We start from the raw sequence: 23,713 nt of genomic DNA on the forward strand, positions 1-23,713 counted from the left end.
CCTTTTTTCAGTTCCCAGGATAGTTTTTCATCACATTTATGTTCCCGCACCGTTGATATCATTTTCCATGTATTTTATATCTTGATGAAATCCTTCAAACTCCTCTTAACACAGTGCACGTAGAATTTCAGAAAAATGTTCAAAATATATTTGTATTACAGCCCGATTGTTTGAAGTAGATTTTTCCAGAATAACGGTATTGTTAATATTATGTCAACATGTATTGATCATCCTATAACTAATTCGACGAACTCACATTCATTGACTTGACCTTTTGGTGAATTTGAGAAATCATGTATGAAATATCAAATATAATCTCATGTTTGTCCAAAGCATAAGCAAATTATTTCTTCAAAACTGATTTTAATAATATTGATGATTACTGATATGCAAAATTCTGCTGAATCGCCTTTTTTCCATTCTGAATATAAATTTTAATTCCTGCGTTATCCAACATCTTGAGGGATTTTTTTTATTTTTTATAAAACTTACAGGTGAAATAACTGCCTTGCTGAAATTTTTAATGTAATTCATTTTAAATGACAATCTTTGATTTTAAACAGTTTCCACCGAGGTGGACCATGATCATAAGTAAAAAATAAATGAGCTGGAAGTCCAGGAATATGAAAACAGTAAACAAGCGATTTTCGAAAAAAAAAATATCTTGCAAATTCTTTTTCTCGAAAAGGAGAAAATATTTTCACTTTCACAGTTGAATTTCTATTTATAAAATGGAATACAAACTCAGGCATTTTCTTTTTTCATTTATATAATTCATAAGCTAAGTTATTTATATTTGTTCTTTCATAATTTTACTTCTTTTATTGAATAAAGGAATTTCATTTTTGAAACATTTTACACATTTACTTTAATTTTAAAACCACTCTATATTATTCGATAACGCAGACGAATAGCTTCTGATGAAAGTCAGTGGTTTTCAAGAAATCTGCTAGCCTTTTAACGAAAATAGCATTTATATCTTTTATCATTAATAGAAATTTCACAAATCAAAAAAAGAGTAAAAGACCTCATTTTTGAAGTTAATATAATACATTATCGAATCATATATGTTGCTATTAGAGTTTAAAATCAATTTCTAGAAAAGAATGACAAAAAAAAATACAAAATAACAAAAATAATATGTCAGAAGATAATAATAAAAAAAAGTAATGCGAATTTTATGAATCAAGAATTCCTCTCAGTAGTTAGAATTGCTCCATACGGTCAAGTTACAGATATACATGTGCTTTTTTCATCCTTTAATTTGTCATTTGATTCCGTAGAATTAAGCGATAACGGTGTCACAATCTTGCAAGCCAGAAAAAGAAAAATAAATATTCAAAAGTTAAATAATTTAGTACGTTATTGAAATGTTTTTAAAAACAGATTTAAGTTTCAAGATCGCAATTTCAAATCAAAACTTATTCGCTACGGGAACAATACTTTCTTGGTATAGAATTTATCAGACTTCTTTCTCTTAAGAGAAGAATGACTTGATAAATATTTTTTGCAATTTATCCTGATACATCTAATTAGAGACAGTTTTGTGGATTCTAGTAAGAGAAATAAAAAAAAAAAAGTGTTTTACTACAAAACGTTTTTTTTTTTTTTTTTTTTTTTTTTTGGCTATTGTAGCTTATTTAATAATTATACGAAATTCTTGTTTCCAACGTCATTAAAATAAGATATTAAAAAATCAGAATTTGGAGCTCATGAAAATTTTTAAATCTTAATACTATAATAAGACCAATAAATTGGATATACAAAAGGGCCCTGTTTTCAATATCAGGAGAATAATATGAGTTTATATATATATTTTTGTTCTCTATGTATAAATCCTTGTGTGCCAACAAGTATACCACAAGGCTTACAGATGTAAGTCAGTACGCAATTGACAGAAAATAAATTTCAAATATAAGGTCGCAGGCACAAATGCAAAAAGGGAAGAAAGAAAAATAGGGGAAAACAAGTGGATACACAAATATATATTAAAATATATATGTTTTATCATTTATAATTATATTTGGTAAAGAATGACCTGTGTCATTCCAAGTGCTGAGCCGAGTTGCGGTTTAAGAAAATTTATTTTTGATCTATGTACGAATATCGATATTTTCGTCTAAGTGAACAAAGAGGCCAATCTCATTATGTCCACGTTACCTGCATTTTTCTCATAACAGTTGATATTGATTATTTATCTAAAAAATATTCATTATACTATGTTTTTCAGAATCTAAACTATCTTCATATATATTGTAAGCACACCTTTTATTCGTCGATATTTGGTAATGCCAGTAAACAATATAGGCAATTCGATGAGAGAGAAAAGGAAAAATTGGACAAAGAGAATTTTATTAATCTTATCCTAAGCTAAGCTTTTATCCTACATAGGCGTCACGCAAACAGAAAGTAGATACGAATTGCTCAAAAAATGGCGTATGGGAAAGTAAGGCTTGGGATAAATATGGATGCTGAGAGATGAAATCAGAATCATTTCGGGTCATATCGACAAGACAAGGAAGGAGGAGTAGGAAGAACTTGATACGAATGCTAAAAGAACGGGAATCTCTAATATGGATCACTTGAACACAGAAAAGAATTTTTATTTATTTTCACAAATTTTTCTGTAATTGAAAAAATCTTCTTTCACTTTCGGCTTCAGAAATCGATTCAAACAAAGAAATTTTTCAAGAGAAAAGAGCCGGAATACGAATCTTGCCATGCCACGGGATGGAGTGGAAACTTCGTCATCCGATGGGGAAAGTTTGGGGTTGGCGCGATAGAGCACCTGTTGGTTTGGCGACAGGGCTGCATTCTTTTCCCGCCACTACAGTCGATCGCAGTGCTCTCTGGCGGGAGAACAGTCAGGAATATTCTCTGCTCCCTCCACATCAGTCGAAACGCCGAACTCGCGCGTAGGAGGAGCATCCTTTTCCGAAAACTCGCTTGGTCCGTTCCCGAATGGGATTAGTCCGCGCGTGCGCTCGCGGTTGGATTCCATTCCAGTGATTGTCGACTTCCTAAAGCCTGAAAGTATTTTCAAAACTGAAAAGTGTAGGTTTCATTCATAAAATGCTTCATTATGAGAGTCGAATAAGTGTTCAAAATATAGGAAAGAAATTGAATTTTTTAATGACATGAAAGTATACATTGAAACTCTAATTCTTCGAAATAGTATCCATAATTATTTGATTTAACTAATACTTCAACTAATAGATCTCTGGGAATCGCATAAACAGGATCAAAGACCCTTTGATTGAAGATCTATGGAAAATAGTTCCATGTGGTGTTTTTGTGATTTGAAGTCATCGTAATATTCTTTTGAACACCGAAGCTCTTCGTTTCGTTGCTTGCTGCGTGATCCGACACCTTCGTATCACCTGACGTAAAGCACAGTCCGTTGTGAATGCGATTGTGGAACGTCTATAATTAGAGTCATCATTATCTTCTGATGAGTCCAACCAGAGGTTAAAGACTCGGATTCCAGTGCTTATTTTTGTCGCCGAACAGGTGAGGGTTGGTGTCAAGATTGTTTTTTCGCTTTTCCACCTTTTTTGTGGTAGATTCTCGGGAGGTGTTTCTATTTATACCGGCTGCCATGCCGCTGAGTTTCAAATACAGATGGTTCAGCAAGAAATGACTTCTCGCTAAAACAGAGAGTGAGGCACTTTCAAGTAGATATATTATAAAAGTTCTGTGCATTGTTCGGCTCAAAAATGAGCAATCTTGTTTATTTAAGTTTTGAACTGTGTGACTGAATATCATTTCAAAGTGTTTTAAAAAGTAAAATAATTTCGATCATTTTCAGAATTCAAATTCACTTTCTTATTTTAAATAAATGAAAGATATATTTTTTTTTGTTTCATAATTACACTATTTTGTCCGATAGTGTAAAACTGTTTGTCAACTATTAAGAAAGTTATAATTTTTTTATATTTGTAATTTTGCTTTTTTCGCTTATTGCTTGATTGCACAACATATTAATCGGAAGGGAATAAAAAAGAATTAATGGAAAAAATAGTCGGTGATTATTACGTATCCATCCGGAAGATTATAATGGATTAAAACTGATTGAAAATAATTTCTTCAAAGCCGGCATTCTTTCTCTTCTATCCATGATGCTCAATATGAGAAGACGGACTTGTGTGAATATTTTGCAACTTTCCATTACATGATCAACAATATTTGCTTGTATTTAGCACCTTTCACTATTGAAATAGTGACGACATTTATTTGGAAATTCACTTGCAGTTTATGTGAGTGCAATACTATTACAATGGTTTTAAGTGCTTCAAATGTCTTCATCCGCGAACTTGCGGGTCATGGATTTTTCAAAATCGTGCGGAAATATGCACATGTGTGGATTCTTCTTGGATTTTTTTATCACTCAGCTATGGCCGGCAGCAATCTCCGTAAGTACCTATTTCTAAATTACGTTTTTTTTTTCTAATAATTTTTCTTGTGCTCGTGATTTAAATATTATTTCATTAAATATTGTTTTTATTTATGTATAAATAAATATACATGGTTTGAAAGAAAAATATGAGAATTTAAGTTCATCACATATTAATTGGAAACATGTCTTGCGTTTGTCTTGAATACCGTTACACTTGGAGTAGATTGCGAAAGCCGAAAATACTTAAGTTGGCGTATTTTTTTCTTCTAACATGAAATAGAAATTTTAATATATGTATATATAAATTTTAATATATGCATTATTTTAAATATATGTTTTATCATTTCATGGTACCTTTATAATTAATGCAAAATTATTCTTATTGTTCCGTTGAAATCTTTAGATATTTAAAGAAAGCAATCGTTTCACCCTTACAATTATGAAGAACTGTATTTAATGTTTTTCTGGTGAATTATTATTTGATTTTTAAATTTTAACAATACGATTGATGCTTAACCCTTAAAACTCTGATGACTCCTCTCACTCACCATTCAAGACGGTGCATCATTTTGGCATGGCATTTATTTTTTTTAATTTTGATTGTTAAAAAATACCTATGTAACGGTTAGAAGATATTGATTAATTTTTAGGTAAAATTCAACTTAAAACTATAATATTTTTTGTTTTTTGTTTTTCATAGCAATAAGCAAGTCCTTGTGTTAGCTGAATAATTTTGCATTGAATTACTTTACCGAGTGCAAAAGATGAATGCCCGATTTTAGTGGGGGATAATGTTATTGATACTTGTATTCTCTATATCGTTTATGATATTCAGAGTTGAATTGTATATTCCTACAAGATTTCGCCCATTTCAAAGTAAAAGTAAGCATTTATTTTCAAATATTACTTTCAATTATTAGTATTCTTGAAATTTCCGGAAAATTTCGATTTAAATGTTGTCAGTTTTAAAATACTAATGTCTACTTTAATATTAGTTTCATCTAAGAACACATTTTAGAATTTATGACAGCAGAATTTTTAGTAAGAACTAATGATGTTTTTCCAATACTATATTTTCTTAAATACTTTTAATGATTTTAAGCATAGTATTAAGTAAGAAGAAATGTCATTATATATCAGCTTTTGCACCTTATTATATTTCCTTTCAAAAACTTAAATAAATATTTTAAAATTTTGTTTGCGTAGCGTCCGCCCAAGTTCGTCCATCATGATGTGACATCCCTTTTGCACTGCATTACATGTCTAAGCTAATAAATAAATATATTTTATAACTACTTAGATATCTTAATTATATAGTGAATTGAAAGACTTTTCGAAACAAATTCTTGGACAGGTCAGGCAAAAACGGTTATTCATTAGAAAGGGAAGTCTGCTTTGTTTTTGTGGTATTAATAAAACCCTTTCTTTTCTTCAACTTCAAAACATAGATTAAGTCAATTTAAATCAGTAGAATTAGTTACAACAGTGTCAACAGTTTTCCTAACAATTAACGATCTCTAGAAACGCTTTGATTTTTTTAACAGCTTTATTCCTACGATTCTGTTAACTGGAATGACTTTTTCTAACTAATTTTAAAAAGAAGAAAAAAGTTAGTCTTGTTTAAATAGAATGGTAAGAAAATTATTTCCACTTATTTTAAGAAATGGGAATTCTTTTTTCAAATCATAAAAGATCCTACCAATTTTTTGTGTTTCTCATGATAAAAAAAATGAACTATTGAAGCTATTTTGCTAATGCTATTCTTGAGTGCGCAGGATCTGTAATATTTTTAGTGACATATAAAGGTAAAATTAATTTATTATCGTTTTTAAATAAATTATTATCTCTGGCTCTTATCTCTTTGATGGAAAGGAATGAAAAGAGTTTTCTTTATAAATGATTAATAGCTATTGCTGTTCACAGTAGGCTTTGTTTTTGGAGCCTGAAATACCTGCGAGTAAATTTACAAAAATGATTCTGGAGAACACATTTTTGAGCCTTCTTAAAGGCTGAATCTCTTAGAATTTAAAGAAAATCTAATTAAAAACAGTTTTAACGTCGGACATGAACAGAACTCATTTTGAAGAAAAGAGTGATATTAAACAAAATAATTTTATTCGAACTTCAGAAGCAGATATTGTCTTGAATAATCTGTAACTAAAGAGAGAAAAAAAATTAAAAAATGTCTTTACAAACTGGAAATTCTGGCTGTTGCTCTCTCTTTCTATCCTTTCAAGTCAATGGCAAACTGGTCAAACTTTTCTGGGTCTACTTATTCGTGTTTTACCATATTCGTATCTGACCCAAACATTAAATACGGATGATACAGAGAAATTAGTTTTCCCACACAGTAAATAGGTGATGAATAGAATATTTTTGAAAACAAATAAAATCATAACTAATGTAAAGACGATTCCATTGATTGTCAACATTAGAATAAATTTTTTTTATTTCGATTATAATTTTATCCATGGATTGCTCTGATTTGAGTCTGGTGGAATTAACAATTAGTTCAAAAAGGAAATTTTGCAATAGCCTATGTCAAGAATTTTTTCATTAATAAAAAAAATTCTAATTGTAGTTATATCATTTATTTATATGACATTTAAATCGATATACAGCGCAATTATTTCAAGCGATATGAACTATTTTTCCAAGTGGTACATTTCAATAACTCAAAAGCATTGAATAAAGGTGACATTTGTTCATATATTTGATTAACTTATATATGTATACATAAACGAAGCGAAATAAGTAAATATCTTTTTCTTAACTTTTGGCATGCAAATTAAAACAAATATTGCAAATTTTATAATTACTCCTTCTTTTAAAAGCAAACTATATAATATTTTCAAATAAAGAAAGCAGTTTGCTTAAACTGGGGAAGAAACATTTTCTTTATAATTTTAGTGAAATTTCATTCCACAGATGACATTCGAATTCCTAAATTTGTTTCACTCTTATTCTGATGAAAAATTATCTATTCCAAAAATAAGATAACCCCAACATACTGTGATCAGAACCTTAACAATGTATTGATGTAAGAAAGAAAACATTACGGGTTAGGCAGATGATGTGCTTCTGGCAGCCTTTCACTTTATTTTACAACACATGGATAGAGTTGTGCTTAGTCTCGATGCGTAGTTAAGTCCTGCATTTCAGTACTAACAGAAGATATGATTTGCTTAGCTTATTGCTTTACCTTTTTTTAAAATTTACAATGTGTACATTATACACGTAACAGACCTTTCACCTTTCGAATGGTATCATATAAAGTTATACAAAGATCTACACTGTTGTGCGAATTTAATATTTATTGTTCTCTCCATTCTTTCATTTTTGAGTCATCGCATTCATATGCAAAGCTAGGCAGGCATTCAAATCTGACGGATTCGTATAACATTCTGAAATGCATCTACATTTCTTGTAATGAAGCCATATAGCAAATTATGTATTTGGTTCGTTATTCTTCTAAATTATCATTCACATGAAATTCTAATAGATGCATTTCACCCGAAATTTAACGGAAACTTATGATTTTGATGCTATTATCACGAGCTTTGTTATGTTTACAAATAAAGATCTCAGATTAGCGATATTTGTGGGGTTTCATCGACATCTCTTAGTCGAATGCTATAGAGATTATAATTCTTCTTCGTTGTGTTTGAGATGGTAAATGGAGTGCGAAAACTATAATAACGAGATAACATTTTAGCGCCTTAGTTTCTTTTTGAAATAAAAAATAAATATCTCCAGTGTATGAATAATAACATTCTAATGTTCTTTAAGCTAAAATAAATACTTTTATTTTCATTATAATCTTCATATCGAAGAAAGAAAAGGAATGTGTCTGATTTTCGAAATGAAATTTGTCATCTTTTATTATTAAAAAAGGGGCTGGTCTTACTGTGCTCAGATTGTAATTTGAATAACAAGAAAATAAATTTCTTATTAGTTAATACAACACCTTGTTTTAGAATTTTAGATTATTTTTTTTAATTTAAATGAATTACTAAACTTTTTAACTGTTTAAGATCAATAATTGTACAAAAGAGAAATTAAATTTCATTTAGTTAAGTTATATTTTATTTATTTATGTCCCACTGAATATATTTTTTCAGTCGTATTATTTTCTCTTCATTATTTTGAAATCGCTTGCAGCAGGAAAAGCCTAATTTACGCTGTAAGTTCTGAATGCCTGCTCGCTAACGCAGGCAATTTTTAGGATACACATAGGAAGCTAAAATCATGATTCATTCATCAGGATTTATTTCGAGCTTTATCTAATAACGCAAGTAAGAATCATTGAATTATTTCATCATCTGTATTGTGAAATCTGATTTGGACTCAAGTTTCATTTTTCAAACTTTTTCATTCATTGCGTTTATTTTATTTTCGGATAAACCATTTATCAAATCAAGCAGCTTTCATTACCATTTGTTATACAGCCGGGTTTGTAAAGAAAAAAAGCTTTTTATCGATGTCTTCATTGAGAGGAATGTCTTCATCTGAGAAAGAATGTATGAATAGACTGCAAGGGAGGTTATTAACCTCGAATGTTGCAAGATTTCGTTTTGAGTTTTGCTAAGTGGAATATCCGATGATCATTTGAATTCAATGACTCTTCACTCGCTTTGCATGTCAGGAAATATTGATTGGCAGAAATGTCTGATTGCGGTACGAATTAAACTAAAAAAAAAAAAAAAAACTCGAATATTTTAGACAAGGAACAATTTTCCAAGTCAAAATAAAATTTATCACGTGTTTATGCCATCTGTGAGATTGCATATTCATGTATTCCCTCATTAATTTGAATTGCATCTTTGCGCACTGAATGTCGAGGAAGGCATGAAACACAAAACTTTTAAAAGTGTCGAAAATACGCCTGAGTAACAGATTCAGATCTTCCGAGACAAAAGTTTAAAATAACTTTGCCTTTATTTTATGAATTGACTTCGCTAACTGCATCCATTTATTTTGTTTTATTACTTTGCATAACGCATTGAGAAAACGATTGTTTTGAATAGTAAATAATTGAGCAGATTGACCTTAATATTTTGCCTGACAGTGTGATAAAATTATCTTAATTTTTTTTGTTCAATATATGGAAAATGGCAATTTATTACGTTGTGAGATATGAAGTTGTGCAGTAAAATATTTCAATGTGTCAGAAAATTATATGATTTATTTATTATGAAATTATTTCATGAGGTAAATAGACGAAAGGTCGACGTGTGTAGTGGATGATTGAGAATTTATCTCCTAATCTTTCTATGCTGTAAAAATTTGAACACAAATTATGACTTCGAAATTGTGGGTGGGAATCCTATGCATTATCATATCAATGTTCATTGTCTTTCTTCTTCAGATTCTGCAAAATTTATTATCAAATCTAATCCTTAACAAAATGTTTTCGCATCCTATATTTAAGTAATATTTGTTGAACAACATTAAAATGAAAATGGTTTTATTTTAAAGATACTTAATTGAATTTTATATTTCCAGTGTTTGAAACTCTGTAAATGTTTCCCAGTGAAAATGATGCGGATGAACATAATTTATATTCAAAGATGGAAGCGAAGGTGTAAAGTTCCAGAAATTTTCAAATGTATATACAGAATATATTTTTTTATATTCTTTTATTCTGAAGTACTATTTAACATGTTGTAATTAAAAACAGCAGCAAATCGTAAGGTCCATATTGTATCTTTTGAAGATATATTAATTTTGGAATAAAGGCAATACGAATTCTGTTGAATCGGAGATTCACGATTCATATTACTATATTAAGGAAATTTTATCAATAAGAAATTCTATTTTCTGCCATCTAATGTCATTTTGAGTCAACATTTTCTAGGCATTTATTATCTTGTTTAAAACAATTGATGTTTGATGAGCTCGACATGGTTCGTATTTAAAATGGATTATGTTTCATTTACAACCGAGCACTGCAAAACTTATATGCTTTCTAATAACACGATTGTACAAGGCATAAACACTTTTTATGCAAATCATGCTTTTCAAATAATTACTATTTCATCAAAAATAATTTAAATATGCTGCTCATTTGAATGTTTCAACTTCTAGATATCATTCAATAATCATCGACATGCAGTACAAGAAGAATCAGTGAATCAGTGAATATTGAGCGTTGCAGATAAGAATTTGTTGCTTTAAAACTCACCCAAAAGCTAATAGAAGAGAGGAAATAAGCATTATGATGTAATACGTAAGCTTTAGAAAAATATTGAAATTAAATTTAAAACCTAAAAGTGCTTCGATTTCCACAATGAAGAGGAAAGTCCAGAAAAAAAAGACTTCTTCTAAGGTTTTTTCCTAAAGGAAGTGAACACGGCTGGGAAGAATTTTCTTCGTTTACATCTTCGTAAATATTCATTTTTTAAAAAAAGTTTAAGGGCTGATTTGAATAAAATAGTTCAAAAGTGAAGTCGAAAGGCTGTGACAAATGCGGTGCAGGAGAAAAAAAAAAGCGGAATAATACATCTACGAGTTGTCCTGCAAGATTTTTGCAGTTTCCGAGACGATGAAAGTAAGCCGCTTAGGTAGAAAAAGAGAAAGCAAGCTCAACAAAATTTTTGCATTTGTCTATTCAAATCATATGCTGAAGCTTTCAAAGGGAAAACGGAATGGCCAAGTTCTCGCATAAACTAATGGTTGAAAGGGAAAAGTTTAGCAACGAAGCGCAATATTTAAAATGTCATCAGCGGAACAACTTTTTGGCGAGTAATAAGAGAAAGATTATTATTATTAATAATCAAGGCGAAGGTAACCGAACCGAAAAAATTCAGTCGTCATTTGCAAGAATTACAAAGGGACTGAGGCAATATAAAAAGGAAGCTAATATATGAAGTATCCTGAAACAGTGTAAAAGTTTGATAATTTTTCGAAGTTTATGCTTTAGGTTTGCTCTATCATTCATTACAGAAATCCTCAAAAGCAAGCTTAAAATTATATAATAAAGAAACTGTCATCATTTTGGTAATAAGCAAGCTCAAGAACCGCGTGTGCACAACTACCGATGTCTATCGGCGGTTGTGGTTCACTGCTTTACATCTCATTACACTCAAGATCATTACTAACTTAAAATGTATAAATTTATTACGAGGTAATATTATTCGGGGTTTCTGCTTTCTCACATAACATGCACGTAATGAGTTTAACAAAAGCAATTTAAATTCATTCGATTCCTCTAATAGATTTAGATACTTGTGCAAACAAATCCTGCTATTCAGTTGCGTATTACCGGCCTTTACTTTCTATTCATATGAAAGATACACAAGAAGCTTACTATTTTGATATATTATATACAGCAATTTAATAATAATTTATGAAATCCCACTTTTATTAAAGTATTAACATGTCGAAATTATTATTTTTCTTTTCTCTAATATTTAAGCTTTGAAGCCACTTAGTTATTTCAAGTCCAATAATATGAGTCGCAGATTTCAAACCGAAATTGAATTGCATATATTATTTAAATGATACGTAAATTCTGAAAATATTATATTAGTGAACTTCATCGAAGAACCCAAAAGTGCTGGAGCTTTGAAATTTTGCATACATCAAAACATAATGTGATGTAGCTGAGAGTGGAAAAGTGAGTTAAAATTTGATAGCGATACTTTACTTTCTCAGATATAAAACAAATCAAATTAAATAACTTATAATGAATGATTTATGTGTCCATTCACTTAAATTTAGTTAATAAGTATTCAGAATTTAGATTCAGACGATGCTTCAGGCGCGACAGTTGAATTCATAACAAATTTTCTGCTGTTTCCTTTTTTACTCATGCCATCGATCCGGGATCATTTTGGCACTTGTCATCTGGAGCCACCTGCAGCTTGGGCGATCGCCAAAGAAATGACACTTGGAGCAAAAATGTCGCACCACAGTAGCTTGGCGACGAGAAACGGAGCCGGGAGGTTCAAAAAATGAGTTATAAAAAAAGAAAAATAAATGTTACGCGATGAGATGTTATGGCGCTCGTTATAAAGATGGGAGTTTTAGAGGTCATTTTTTTCCTTCGTCTTTGGGGCCGAGACAAATGCGAGCTATTTCAGGTGTAACGAGATTTCTTTTGCCAATCTTACGCCCCAGCAGAGATGTGAGAAATAAGGTGCGACTCCGTGAGAAATCACGGATGAGCAGGAAACAATGATTGCGGAGGATTTCAAAATGACCTCACAGCAGAGATTGCGCCATCAACAAAAAGTATTATTTGGCGGCGGCAGCGTAGTAGTCTCCCCTCGACTTTCCTATGTGGTTTGTGTTTAACTTCATTCTAAAAAGAACAAAATAAACTTTAGGTATTGGAACACTGATTAATTTCCTGCTAGGATACAATTTTAATATAATGAACTCATGGCCAGCTTTAGCTTTAGGCTATCTATTTCACAAAGAAACAAATCCAAAACTGACAGTTCTGGGATTCGGGTTTTTAAACGCATAGATACATTCAAATCTGAAGTTTGAAAGATTTCCTTTCACTTTTCTTTGTTACTTCGTAGATGAGGAAATAACAAAAAATATAATAATACAGCACAAAATGGGTACAGGTATTTTCTTATTGGGAAAGTTTTATTCCCTTCTTCTCTAAATAATTATTCGTCAAATAATGAACATCCATCCAAGTATGAAATTTGCAAGGAAAACTGAATATATATTTACTGAGACATTTTACTTCAGAGCCAATCTAAACAAGATATCTTGTTTCACTTCAAATGATTTTTGGCTTTTTTTTTATGTTTTTGAAGCAGCATTTCTTAGAGCTTACAATAAGGACAGATATTGCATATAATTGACATTATTAGCAAGATGGTTGGAGGCGTCATTTCACTGATCTCTGAATCTACTATCATGATTTAAGCTATGTAGATATTTAAGGTATTTCGAGGGAATTGATACATTTTAGTATTAACTATTTTTATTTTCCCCCAAAACTTGATTTTTCTTCTAATGAATATGAGAAATAAACATATTTTCAGACTCATTTAAACATGAATTTTCCTCGAAGATGTGCTTATTTGTTTAGTCAGATTCTATGGGCAACAACAACAACAAAATTCAAGGTTGTTGCATATGTTTCATCAAGTGGGAAAATTGTTTTCGTACAGTTTTATTTATATTAGAAAAGTGTTTTTGAAAAATTGCCGGTGATGGTGATTGAGGCTCTGTTTCTAATGAATAAGTTTCGTAAATAATACTACATTGAACTGTTGAGAACAATTTTTAACTTAGTATTTTGATGAAGTTTTATTTTGCATTTTAATGAATTATGAGGTGTTAATTATGTATGTACTTTAATCGTATTTTGGTGAATTATTATGTAACAGTTAATATTTTTTGTTCTTTCTATTATTATATATTTATATTTTTTAAAAAATAGCTTGACTTGACACAGGTTATATTGCTTTGTAACCAAAGACTTTCTCTACAAGATATTTTGTATTTGAGTTAAAATTAGTTTGTCTTAGAAATTCATTGCTTACGCTGCTTTGAAAGCGCAATATGATGCAATGAAACAATGTAAGCAATGATTAAATCTTGTAAGTAATAATTAAATCTTAAAATTCGTATTCTAATTAGAATTAAAGTTTACGCCAAATTAATAAGCAACAATAATAGCAAACCATTTGTAAAAGATGTGTAAATCTTAAATTCTGTGCTGGAATTAAGATTTAATTTTAAATTTTCGAGAAAATAAGAATTAGATAGGTCCCCTGTTTTCTTACATTTGTTTACTCAATTTCATCCCCCATGATTTCTTTTTGGAAGCCATGAGCTTTTTACTGATTCAAATATCATAAGATTATTGCCTTGTTTATAAGTTTTGTATCTTTTAGTTAGTCATGCGAAAAATCCGTCTCGGATAGATTTTATTATATAAAGAAATTCCGAATCCTTTTTTTTATTTCACCTAAAATGGTTGAAATCTTTCAGACCCCCCCCCCATCTGCATCCAGCAGTTAATGGATTTTTGTCCTTTTGTTTTTCAAAAAATTTGCCTATTTTTTATGGTGAGAATTGGTGGGTAAGAAATTTGTTTGCAGGGCTACGAGATTAGCTACATAGGCATTAAAGCACCAATTTTAGCCAATGAAAGATAGAGGTATTGCATAGATTGAAAAAAAAGTGTCAGGAAACTATTGCAACAACCTACTGCGAGAGAAGTTAGCATGGAAAAATAAGTGCCTCACCTATGGAACCACATGTTGGGAATTGCATTGAAGACCGAAATCTAACCTATCAACCTTTAAGCATTCTTGCTGTGAGCTTCCTGAGACAACGCCCACTACCAATCTTTAGCCAATCGGGTAAAATAAGGATTGCAGTAGTTTTTGATTGGCTTGCAGCGTCCAATGTGAAGTTCCCGACCATCGAAAAGCTGGAATAATCATTTAATTGTCATCTGTCACTCCTGCACTAAATACGCGCCTGGAACTACAAGCATCCATTTTCGCCAATCCATCAAATGCCCAGAAGTTTGGTGCCTTCTACTCAGCAGTTGCGTCTTGCATGAAACTGAAAATCAGAACAAACTGAAATAATTCCATTCTATTTCTGTCACCTTTCGTCCTCACCTAAAATCTGAATTAGATAGGTTCTTAAGTTTGGGAGTTTCTTTCTTTTTTTTATATCGGGAATCAATCTTAAAAACGTTTATTTCTTTAAATATTGCGATTAGAATTTGCTTCTAATCACAAAGCTTCATTCCATAAAATAATCAATTTCATGAAATCCCTTGGATTCTGTAAAGGTTGATAGTAAAAATGAGCAGTAATTTAATTTTATATATATTCCTTTTAATGAAAAATTGTCAACGAGTTAAATGTTTTTCTTATTTTTTAGGCATATACAAGGTTTCCAATTTCTATTTATAAAATTTTCAGAGAAATTTCCTTTCGTTATGTATTTTTATTATAAATATCGTTTCGTTATTTCTTTATTTAGATAGGTTTATTACAAATTTAAACGAAAGCATTTATTTTTCAAATGTAAATTTTTTTCAGTACAAAAGTACTTCATATACAGATATTTATCTGACAGCGAATCAGTGCAATTCGAAATGAGTTTGCTTATCCCATATATTATCGTTCACTTTAACTGATTGAGAATGCCAACTTCGATTTTAGTATAAAGAAAGGTAGAGAAGTTTTAAGTTATTGAAGATTTAAGATATATCAATGACCCAATGCGATAACATTTTCAATAATGGTATTTAGTCACTACGTTCTGTATCAAATTTATAAGTATTAGCACATTTGAATTCGATTAATAATTATTTAAATAATATTAGTAACATCAGAAATTCGTAATACATTTTTTTTAAAAAATATTATGAGCTCTTGAAATCATTTTCCCCCCTCAAATTGACTAAAGGGTTGTGGGGCCTGTATGAAATCAATTATATTTTAAAAAGTATACAGCCATCGAGAGCATATTAATGCACAAATTTCAAAATTAAGTAAGTAAATGATGATTCAATATAGATTTTTATCATTACAAAAAGGAAAGAAAGCAAGTTAAATAAAAATATTTAATAAATATTTCACAAAACAGTCAGCATTTTTTTTTTTTTGTTTAAATATGATGTATTTGACTCTCACCCTTTTCAAACTTATTATCATCAGCTTGGAATCGAAATCTGTTATTAATCTCAGTAGATAAGTTACGAAAATATTTAAATAGCGTATCCGAGAACACAGGTTTGCAAAGTATCAGAACTCTACCACATCAAGGTATGGATAGAGGAATCGATTGCTACATTTCCTCTTAACAAACGCATTTATTAAATAAATATATTTAGAAGAAACATTGTTAGATTAGTTAAATAATGCATTTTATTTAGATCCTCTAAAAGAAGTGCATTATGCTTTTAAAAATATGAGTTATTTAAGTGAAGAATCTTAGGTTTCGTCGTTGTGGTCATCTTCCACTGAAATGCTTCTCTTCTGATGATGAACTCGAAGATTATTTACCACTCTCTTTGCCCAGATAATTCGCGGTTTGCTTAGCAGCATAGTTTTCAAACAAAACAGTACTGTGAATATTCCTTTTTCGCGAATAATTCCTTCATTGTTTTCAAGTTTTCATAATAAATAGATAGGATTGTGTGGCTATTGGACTCGATTATGGTAATTTTTTTTAACATAAGAATGTTAATGAATATTACTAATTTCTTGAATTCCTTACTTTCATTCCTGTCACTTTTTGTCTAGTTTGTTTTATTAAAAAAAAATACTTAAGATTGCGTAATGATTAATACACGCTCCAACCCTCGCGTTTAATTCTCAGTCAAATAAATATATTATTCTTTTAGGATCAAGAAAAGTGTGAAATGAGTATGCTGCCTGACGAAGATTCCTAGGTTGCTTTTCAGAATGCGGTCCAGTCTTTCAGTCCTAGTTTCAGTTTTTAAACTAGATTTGTTAAGAAATGACAACATAATAAAAAATTACTTTTATTTGATATCTTATTTCTCCATAAATTTTGGTACGCAGGTTTTCTCCTAAAAACTTTTCACTTATAGCCATTACATTGTCAACCCTTCTATGAACCTATTGTATCCTGGACAGGCAAAGCCGATAAAAGCTTATTAGATATCAAACAACGATAAGTGCTTAACTGGGTACGGACCACCCATTCACAATATGCGTGTTATATAATTTATTATCTCTCATCAATCAGTTCTTTTTATAATTATATTTGATATTTTCTCTTAACAGTAAAAACAGTCTACAGTAAAAAGAAGTTTTTCAGAATAAGCGAAAAGTTAAGCACCTACAAAAGTGCCCTCATTTTAGAGAACAAGTTCCCTACACTCACATAATACTTATAGTTGTAAGTATTATGTATTTTTGAGTAAATTGTGAAGCGGTAGATAATTCATGAATCAGTTAATCTAGGGAAAGTTGTTTGGATGTAGTAACTGATTTGATTGTCATTTCGAATGTTTCATTTTGTTTGATAGTTTTTAATTTTTCAATCCATTTCTGTGATGGATAGCATGTTGCCTGATCATATCTGAAATCGCAAGAAAGACACTTTTAAGAAAGATTTGATGGCTTCAGAAATCGATTACAAAACAGCGGTTTTGGCACATCAAAGTTAGATTTTAGCGTACTTTTCTTTATCAAATCACAAATCGGTAATTTCGAGCCTCATTCAATGTAAAATACTTTTAATGATGTATAAAATACTCTCTGGGTGGCAACAGCAATATTTTCGATGTAGTAAAATACAAAATCTCAACTACGAGTCTGTAGTAATTTAACCATTTCTATTGCTTTCATTTTACTTATATCAAACGGCAGTATCATAGCCGGTCAATACATGGGTAAATAATAGAAATTCTCGCAGAATATTTCATTTTTCAATATTTCTGTCTTAAGACGAGTAAACCCTTTGCTACACCTTTTTTCTAACGAATATATGTATTGCTACAGAAAATTTGTCCGATGGATCTACAGCGGCGAAAAGGTGAGCACGTTCAGCAACGGATAAAAACATTTTTTTCTACCCAAAAAAACGCAAAATGCAATTGACCATATACAAACAGAAATCTACAAAATGCATGCAGCAAATCGTTACTAAACAACCGCTCTAACAAAAAGAGTTCAAAGAGAACCCGCTGGAGATCAGACTTTCTCTTAATCCCGCTTTTTATAGATAAAAATTACAAAAGCCATTTTCTTGCTTTTATATTTTCAGAAAATATCGTAGTTCGTGTTTATTTAATTTCTTATAGACACATGCTAAAAATTACGCTTTCCTCGGTTTGGTGAGAGTAAATTTAATTTTTTTTTTTTTTTTTTTTTTTAATATGAGCTTTTGTTATCGTGATGGCAACATGCTGATAAAAGTTATTTTTTTCTGGAAAACATAAAGTGTTGTTTAAATTTTTAATTTTATGTTGTGTAGCAAATAAATTGCAAAAAAGTATACTTAAAATCTCTTTGAAAAATTAAAAATAGTTATACTGCAAAATAATAGATATCATCGAAAAGATTTTTAGAATTTTAAGATGATTTAAAAATCATTTTTGTACTGTAATTGTTTCAAAGGTTATGGCAGGAAAACAACAAAATTTTGCTTTATTAATAACTAACCGCCTTTGGCGACCAGCTGGTTCGCCAATCTTAATGTTCGTTAAAATTTTAATAATTAAATGTTTTATGCAATTTCTACTTTAATAGCTCCTTCATCAAAATATTTTAAAACTTCAAATTTTGATAGTCATATAATTCACCCATAATATTATAAAGGACTTCAGTCATAACATAATATGTATCTCTAGTTTTCTGTTAGCTCCCGTAGAATTTATACTTTAAATTAAAGAGGAAAGGATTAATCTCCAATTAATATAATAACATTTTTTACTGAAACAAAGTTTTTTTTTTTTTTTTTTTTTTTTTTTTTGTAATATGATTACTGAAAACAGAATCACTGAGCGTTTAATCTTTATGGGAACTAAAGAATATCTTTCTTAATTTATGTAATATTTCAAGAATTTGACAACAAAATGTTCTCAGATTCCTCATGACCAGATCGATTAATTAACAATGCTTGATTTTAAATGCATCAAACACTAAGAAAATAAAACGAATCGTTTAAAATAATCGGTTGAAAACAGGTTAAAAAAACTGCTTAAAAAACGATGTACTTAAAACTATAAGCATATACAAAAAATATATAACTAACATAAATACAATTTAATTACAAAAGCATGCAACTAACCTAAAAATAATTTAAATTAAGAACTCTCCGTTGATAATATTGTCAGCAATCAGAACACAATGCGCATGCGTGAATTTTCAACGCCAGTTACGGTAAAGCAAATGCCTGAATTTTTCTACGCCAGTTGGGGTAACGCTATGCAGATTAGAAATTTTTAATTTCCTTTATTCTGTTTTATTTTATTTCATAAGTACTTCAGAATGAATTTGAAAGATCGATTATTTAACGATGTTTAATTTAAATGCATCAAACATTAAAAAAATAAACTGGAAATAATCGGCCGAAAAATCTTAAGCCTAGCCTTATTAGTGTGTGAAAAAAAACTGAAGCCTTACTCATTTGGCGGTGGGGAAAATGAAAAGATTTTTTTTGACGGAAAGTAAATTTTTAATTAATAATTAAAATTCTAATTAAAAATTCGAAAATAAGGGACCTCACGTGCACATTCCCGACCTCCAAGGTATACATGTACCAAATTTGTTAGCTGTAGGTCAAACGGTTTGGCCTGTAGAGCTCCAACACACACACACATTGAGCTTTATATAAGTATAGATCAATTAAATTCTAATATACATTTTAAAAAATCGCACCGAAGTTCACATTCTCACTCTCCAATGTGCCAACTTTGTTAACTCTAGGTCAAACAGTTAGGCCTGTAAAGCACCAACACACATACACAAGCACAAATTTATCTTTATTGTAAATAAAAATAAAGAAAACGAAAAAGATGTACTGTCTGTCCACGACAAGAACACTGCTAGACAATCGTCTATGTTTACGGCGGGCGTTATAGAAACAGTTTCCGGTAGGGATGATCCATTTTGAATGGGTGGAATCGGACAGAAGTCTGGGGGGTATTCTTTTTCTTGGCGTCAATGTGAAGGGATAAAAGAAAACCTGTTGCTCATTCGTCTTCTCGCTTTAATCTCAGTTGCACGTATCTTTATATTCGCTTAGCTTACTTCTTTTATATTTTATTAATCTTTTCTTTGGTTAATATTGACTGCATTTCATTATTTAATATTTTTTTTGTCCCTTAAATTTTGACATCCTTTAAAATGCTTTTTCGATTTAAGAAAGGAGAAACTTTAAAATCACAAGCACGTTACTATGGGCTAAATTAAGATAAAACCTTGCAAATTAATTAAATTGAAATTGGAGTTTAAAATATCATTACATATATATACTTTTATAGCTTTTTCTGGATCAAAAACTTTTATTTAATGCTATAAACTGAAATTTAATAAAATAATTGTCGTAAATTAGAATTTAACTTTTTAACATAAATAAGATCACCTTTTGAATTGATCGATATATGGAACTGGAAAATATAGAAATCCATTTCAGATGATATTTATAAAAAAAGGAACAATTGAAACTTTTAAAGCAAATCATACTCAGCTGTTTGTATAAGTAAAATTAATTGATTATTGATTTTGAATTTTTTATTTGAAAAGTGCATTGAAAATTTATTAAAAAAAAAGAGTTCTTGCAGTGAACTTTGAATTTCATTATTTTTTAAAGAAGTATATTTTACAATTCAGTACTTAATTTTCATTGAAATTATTGAATAATTTCCTTAAATCTACAGGTATAATTAATTCAATTATCTCCTATCACAATCATTGTAAAAAGACAAGAAGGAAAAAAAACCCTTTGTTTTAACCTTTTGCTCTTAGTGTTAAATAATAATTATGAGAAATTGTATTTACAGTTTTAAAAGAAAAAAGAATTACTCTGAAATTAAAAATAGTGATTCTATTATGCTATATGAAAATATTTAGAGATTAAAACGATTTAATTTCTTTTCTAGAATTGAATGAGTATATGCAATTGTTAAGAAGCAATTCTATTAAATTTTTATTGCGAAATATTATTCAACTACATAATGGTATGAAAAAATATATTATATTATAGGTAGCGCATTACTTTTTTTTCTATAAAATAAAGAAAAATAGTCATTTATCCAGGCTTGTTTTCTCGCCTCCCTATTGTTTCAATAGCTTTCCTTCTTAACTATGATTCCAAGAATCTAAAATTGTATGCACATTAATGTGAGTTGGAAGGATTAAAGAATTTAACGAGATTCCTTTCTACTCAGGTGCACTGACTGTGATAATAAAACGGTAGCAGATAAGTATTCTCAAACGGCGTTGATGGGCTTTAAATAGAAATGTGAAGAACATTGGGAGTGAAGAATTCTAAACCCCGAAATGATAAAATGCATGCAGGAATTTGGATCCTTTATTGCTTCGAGCTCATAACTACTGATATACATTGAAAGGAGAAGCTCATTTATCACTCTACTATTTGAATTGACAGTTCGTAAGAAAATTTTTTCTTTGAAATAATTGTATTTCTTTTTCAAGCCGGGGGAAATGAATAAATGGTAATATGGAAACAAAAGCAAACTTTTACAGCATTTTTCGTAGAATAATGTAAAGCGATGTTGGGCTTATTTAGTTGGGTTCCTTTAAGTCCGGGACATCTGGCACGTGCATGAATGAACACTTGAATTACCTTCAAATTCAGAATACTTTTACATATAAACTTTGTGAAAATTAATTATGCTGTAAAAAACTTGTGCATATTAAAAATAAGTTACAAATCAAAGTCTGATTATTTTTTTTTTAATCTGAAAATTGATAGTATGGTAATCGTTAATTTTGTGCTTCGGGAAATAGTATATACATCAGAAAAATAAATAAATATAAATTTGGAAAGGTTTCAAGCATATTTAACAATGAACATTTTACTTTATAACAGAATAAAAGCAACTTTTTATAAAAATTATGAAATAATTACGATTAATTATAGTTTTTATGTTAAATTAGACAGACCTCGCTTTTGCTGCGGAGAATTTGATATTAATAACTTATACAAATTTAAAACAAATGAAATGAAGACGATTAATGTACATACACATTTTTCTATTTGATTTGCTTTGTTCTTTACATACATATGACAGGAATATCAGATATTTTCAATATCCCGCGTATGCAAATAATTTTCAGCTTAGTGAATTATTTTTTAAATTTGTTTTCAAGAATTAAATGCAGTAATACCAAATATCGCCAATTTGGCGCTAAATGTGCCAACGTAAAAAACTTGAATACATTTCTACCTCTGCGAAATGAACTCTTCCTACAGTAACCTGTTTCTATAACGCCCGCCGTAAACATAGACGATTGTCTAGCAGTGTTCTTGTCGTGGACAGACAGTATAAGATGGATCAAGTTATTGAATTTAAACTCCCGTAGAAAAAAAGAAATAGAATGTATTTGTCTACCTCTTTGCAGAGCAAACTGCCTTAAAATTGTTCGCATAGTCGTGTGTGTGTGGATTTAGATGATTTTTTTTTTTCTGCGACGGATGTAAATATTATTACACTCAATCATTTAAATCCGAATACCGGGAATTTTTGCTCAATATGTTTTTGAATTATTTGAACCAAGTGAATCTGTCGAAAATGTGTTAACATCGTGGTTTCGACTCCGAACACCACCATCTTGATGTCGGAAGCACGTTCTTTATAGTGTGGCGTTCATCACATGAATGCATCTGGCCCAAAATGAATTTAAACTAACAATCCCAGTAACCAGTTGTAATCCGATATTCTTGAACAATTTCTAATTTCGCTGTTTATCTTTCCGCCTTTTCAGTCATTTTCCTCCCGGTGTTTTTCTTCAAGGACAGACATGACTAATTGTCATACCATTCCCTGCGATATTATTTAAACACTAAGTTCTTTAGATAGCGTATGCTCATCAACCATAAATTTTCAAAAGATCATTTATATGAATTTCTACCTGAAATCAATATACTAACTGAATAACTATCAATAATCATAATATAATAATAACTATCAATAACTGAAGCTAATGATAGTAAGAACCTACAGGTTTTAATTAAATGTAGCTATCCTTGTTTCGCAGCAACGGGAATTAAATAAACATTTTTTTACCACATAATTGAGAATTAATAAACAATGACATAATTATAAAAATCGGAATTTTGGATTGAGGATGACGTCACGTGCAGGGACGCATGGCGTAACAGAAATCCGCCATAGAATATATGGGTATCTTTATTCATGTCAAAAATCTAAAAACACTTTCTTCGAGCCCTTGATCTGAGAAAGATTCTCCAATCTAACTGGTTAGATCTGTTGCAGATACCCTATCAGTTGTTGTTGGGTATTAATGACAATTATTTTTTTCTGGTCTCACTCATTTGTAATATTATGAGGTTTTTACCATGTTTTTTCTGTGAAGAGTGAGTTTCATAAAATAATCCTGTTACTTTATTTTTGTAACAATTTTAAGCCAAATCATAAAAGGTTGTTCACAATTTAAGAATTTACGCAGTGGGAGTGTGATAAGGAATACACAGAACTAATAACTCAGACAGATTCTAAGTAAGTATTAATTATTGATGCAACAGATTCTCAGCCTCAAGATTTTTTGAAATCTGTTATAATTCTTAAATATAGTGAATTCATTGATGGACGCTGTATATGTCACAAACAAATATATAGTCCTGATCATGTAGTTGAGC

General features: G+C 30.1%; 1 protein-coding gene across 4 annotated transcripts in view; it reads left to right on the top strand.

The window, feature by feature from the left end:
- Window positions 1-2,881: 2,881 nt before the first annotated feature.
- The window catches only part of LOC129975875 (protein eva-1-like), a 584,415-nt gene continuing 563,583 nt past the window's right edge, over window positions 2,882-23,713 (top strand). For 3 of the 4 annotated variants that reach the window (XM_056089131.1, XM_056089134.1, XM_056089132.1), the window contains exon 1: window positions 2,882-4,412. In XM_056089131.1, coding sequence (XP_055945106.1) covers window positions 4,172-4,412 — 241 coding nt within the window. In that variant the 5' untranslated portion in view covers window positions 2,882-4,171. Of the gene's footprint in view, window positions 4,417-23,713 lie in introns of all 4 variants that reach the window. The other variant, XM_056089133.1, reaches the window with a different exon arrangement.

The sequence above is a fragment of the Argiope bruennichi genome, chromosome 7 (assembly GCF_947563725.1).
Source record: "Argiope bruennichi chromosome 7, qqArgBrue1.1, whole genome shotgun sequence".
NCBI lineage: Eukaryota > Metazoa > Arthropoda > Arachnida > Araneae > Araneidae > Argiope > Argiope bruennichi.